Source organism: Aplidium turbinatum, chromosome 1, assembly GCF_918807975.1.
Source record: "Aplidium turbinatum chromosome 1, kaAplTurb1.1, whole genome shotgun sequence".
NCBI lineage: Eukaryota > Metazoa > Chordata > Ascidiacea > Aplousobranchia > Polyclinidae > Aplidium > Aplidium turbinatum.
Window position 1 is genome coordinate 6,102,402 of NC_137472.1, and position 3,921 is coordinate 6,106,322.

Here is a 3,921-nt window from a genome sequence, read left to right on the forward strand (position 1 = left end):
AATTTGCTAATCTGTAGCTGTGAAACAACATGAGAAGCTAGCGTTGAATACGAAGAAGCCATACTGAGCCAGAAGTTTATTGGTTAACATTCCTTGTAACTGTTATTGAATATTTTATTCATTCCGATCTATTTTTAGCTTGCAACTAGCATTATTCAACGCTATTTGTAGCTTAGCTATAAAACAGTAGATGAACGGTAGATGTATAAAGAAAACAAGTAGATGAATGTCACGAGCAATCATTTGACAGAATTAACGCCCACTGTCCCACAGCGTTGCATACGGCTTTTCAAATTCAAAGCAACTGTGCTCCTTGTTGACAATTGACATGACCTGTGTTTTGAAGATCGTAATCATACGAAACAACAGGAATAGTTACGTAACAATAAGAATAGGCTTCGGGAATTTTCTTTTTTGTAAACAAAACCAGATAAACAAAATATGAAGTTGTGAATCCAGGTTTTTGTGAAAAAAAAACGGAAGCCACCAGCACCTGAAAAACCTTGGCGTACCACAGGAGCCCCTGTTTTACATCATTTCGAAGTGGCCAGATGTTGTAGTTATGTGAAATGGTTAACTTATGTTGGGTGAGTCGTGGACTCTTGTCCTTTCTAATATCTGTCACGTGATAACGAGCATCCCAACCAATTTATTGTTGCTGGTGGTCAGAAATTATTGTTGGAGATATGATATTCTCAAAATACAGATTCACGGGTGACATATTATGTAAAAAAGATGTCTCGTAATTTGGTGTAACTGCTTATATATACCACTTTTGTACAATAGCCAATATCAGTGCAAGAACGCTCAGTGGAACACAGAACATCAACGCAGCGACCTGCGTCAGAAATCAAAGTAATATAATTCAGTAACTCCAACAGCCTCTTCCACTTTCAATAGAAGGAAATTATCAAATAGCAGATAACGATCCTTTTCTATTTAAATGAGTACAAACTTGTTGTTTTACAAGGTAAGCAGAGGATTCTGAATTCAAGGTACAAACATGCAGGCTGGTTACACCTGTGTTGATATGGAGAATTATTTCTATCCGCCGTGCAACAAGCATGATTGCATTTAATATATTTCACGCAAGATGACGTTTTGATTTTGTTTCCAGAAGGTTTAGTTTGGAACTTAAAAATCTTCGTATTCAATCGCCACCAGTAAGAATTGAACTCACGACCCCTGGTTTAGAAGGTTTAGTTTGGAAGTTAAAAAAACTTTGTATTCAATCGCCACCAGTGAGAATTGAACTCACGACCCCTGGTTTAGAAGGTTCAATTTGGAAGTTAAAGAAACTTCGTATTCAATCGCCACCAGTGAGAATTGAACTCACGACCCCTGGTTTAGAAGGTTTAGTTTGGAAGTTAAAGAAACTTCGTATTCAATCGCCACCAGTGAGAATTGAACTCACAACCCCTGGTTTACGAGAGCAGTGCTCTACCACTGAGCTATAGCGTCGGCGTGTGATTATGTTCAATCGCCATCTCCGCTAGAAGCAGTTGAGCATCAACATGGGTTGTCTGTTTCTACGAGTCACAGTTTTTATCTAGCTCGCCCAGTGTCGTCAAATTGAGTTCGGTCCATGCCTGGATGTTGTCATGCCATCGTCTTGGTGGTCTGCCTCATTTTCACTTTCCGTTAACTTTACCTTCCATTTAGATTTGGCTGACTCCGTATTTTGCTCTACTGCTAACTGGTGTGGCCGAACAGTTTTAAAATTTTTGATTTCATTGCTACTGCAATTGGGTGTAGCTTTGTTATAGTCAATAGAGATTCAACTTTCATGTAGTCAAGTAGTCTTTTGTTGGTCATGCTTCTCATAATGTAATTTAAAAAATTGGCGAGATTTTTCATTGTTTTGGAGGTCCAATTTACGCATTCTAGACTATCAGAAACTGCCACAAAGCTGTAAAAATTTGTGACGTTGTCATAAAAATACAATAGGGTTGAGCATAACAACCATGTATTTTACATATTTACAAATAGTTTTAACAGTCGAACGTTTTCGGCTTAACTTAAGCCCTCATCAGGAATCAGAAAATACCTTCAAGAAGTTGAAATTGATTGCATTTCATTAATATTTTCAGATTCCTGATGAGGGCTTAGGTTAAGCCGAAAACGTTCGACTGTTAAAACTATTTGTAAATATGTAAAATATATTGTTGTAATGCTCAACCCTATTGTATTGTTGTGTCTTGCCTGTCTATGGTACAAGAAAGAAAACTCTCTCCCGAAACTATATTATGATAAAAAGTAACAGAATGTAAAGCGGCGGTCGAATACCTTGTGGGAAGAATACGGTGCGATACTGATAAGCCCAGCCTCATGGGCGAAACACGTGTCAATCGTTGTTTATTCTTGCTATAAATCGGCTGCCATAATAAATCGACGTATTGAGGGAATAGATTCATTTGAGGGAATAAAACATAGATGGACAATTATTGCTATGTTGGTTGATCGTGGTACGTCATCACATTATGACGAGGGTTGATGACGTATTGAGAGAATAGATTCAGGGTAGCGCTGTACTTGGCTGTGTTGAACCTGTATGTCTTCATATAGAGTGATGAGACTCTGAAAGACTATACAGACTCTGTGAATGCTGCCTAAGGTTTTGACATATCTAAAAGTTTCAAAATTATTTATTGCAATCAAAATTAATAAACATTTCTTGTTAAATATTTTCAAATTATAAAAAAAATCTTCAAAACCTAATTTAACTAAAAACATGTTTTTGGACAGAAGTTTATTCGAAGGTCAAGTGGAAGATTTATAGGCAGGTTTCAATATGTTGTTACTGCAGTTTGCATTCATTGTGATTTGTTTGATGCAAATCCAATGTCGAGTTGTTGCGATGCCGACGTCATTCATGCGTGACGAAGTTGCAAGACTGAAAGAGTTTCCACTTGAAAATTTAAAAAATGAAGATATGAAAAAAGTCAATGCCATGTGGTTTGACTTGCCTCACAAACCTTTAGACAAAAAGCAGCACTGGTCTCTGTCGCTGTCTCCTGGTGGCAAACGTTGGGATCCAAGCGATGAAGAAAACATTGGCGACAATACTGATGTCGAAACCCCGCGACTCGATCAATCTTTTACCGGTGTCCCGAGAATGGTCGACATTTCTCTGAGGTCCTCCCGTCCGTCCTTAGCTGCCATATTGCGACTCTTGGAGACGCTAAAGAAACAAGATGTAAGTGGAAATAAAATCTCTACTTATTTAAAATGATTATTTTATTTGTCCATAAAAATAGTGGTAGGCTACTGACATGGAGTCCATGGAGTATCTGTGGATCTGAATCCAAAATAATTTCAATGGAACTATGAACAGGTAGCATGTACTGTATGTTCATTAAATCCGCAATGTGATATTTTGCTTCGAATGTGATTAGAGACAACCATTTTTGGTTGAAAACCAACTTTTTTGCCGGCAATTTATTATTCCTTGAGATGTTTTTAAAAGTTATTTTATTTGAGGCTTGATGCTTTAGTTATCGCCGACAACTTGCCACCGTCAAGCATATCTTCAGTCGTCTTACCGAGATGAAGCTGTGTGTTCAATGCATCAAAGTGAAAACCTTGATATCATCGGTTAGAAACCTTTTAACCCGCAGCGGCTGCGCACAATTATATGTAATTTTACGTTTTAAACAAAAGTAAGAGAAGGTTTTTCATCATGTGAATTAGTGAATTAGCCTATTTTGTTTGAGGCTTGATGCTCTAGTTATCGCCGACAACTTGCCACCGTCAAGCATATCTTCAGTCGTCTTACCGAAATGTAGCTGTTTGTTGTTAAATGGCATCAAAGTGACCATCTTGATATCATCAGATAAACAGCGTTTTCTAACTAGCGGCGACTGTGTACAATTATATTTTATTTTACGTTTTAAACAAAAGTAAGAGAAGGTTTTTCATCAT

The 3,921-nt window shown here is 37.5% G+C and overlaps 1 protein-coding gene and 1 non-coding gene across 2 annotated transcripts; one reads left to right on the forward strand and one right to left on the reverse strand.

The window, feature by feature from the left end:
• Window positions 1-1,389: 1,389 nt before the first annotated feature.
• Trnat-cgu (transfer RNA threonine (anticodon CGU)) lies at window positions 1,390-1,464 on the reverse strand. Its single transcript has one exon. It is a non-coding gene; the product is annotated as a tRNA-Thr (tRNA).
• A 1,393-nt stretch (window positions 1,465-2,857) lies between these two features.
• On the forward strand, window positions 2,858-3,627 carry LOC145769522 (uncharacterized). Its single transcript, XM_082581210.1, has 2 exons — window positions 2,858-3,196; window positions 3,495-3,627. Exons 1-2 carry the CDS (start codon window positions 2,858-2,860, stop codon window positions 3,597-3,599), a joined length of 444 nt encoding a protein of 147 aa, XP_082437336.1. The 3' UTR covers window positions 3,600-3,627.
• The last annotated feature ends 294 nt before the right edge of the window (window positions 3,628-3,921 follow it).

What these genes read in the sequence shown, in the direction of transcription:
- LOC145769522 (XM_082581210.1), top strand. Translation starts at nt 2,858, where the DNA reads ATGCCGACGTCATTCATGCGTGACGAAGTTGCAAGACTGAAAGAGTTT. An exon ending in AGACGCTAAAGAAACAAGAT is followed by an intron (nt 3,197 to 3,494) that starts GTAAGTGGAAAT and finishes TTGATGCTTTAG; the next exon opens with TTATCGCCGACAACTTGCCA.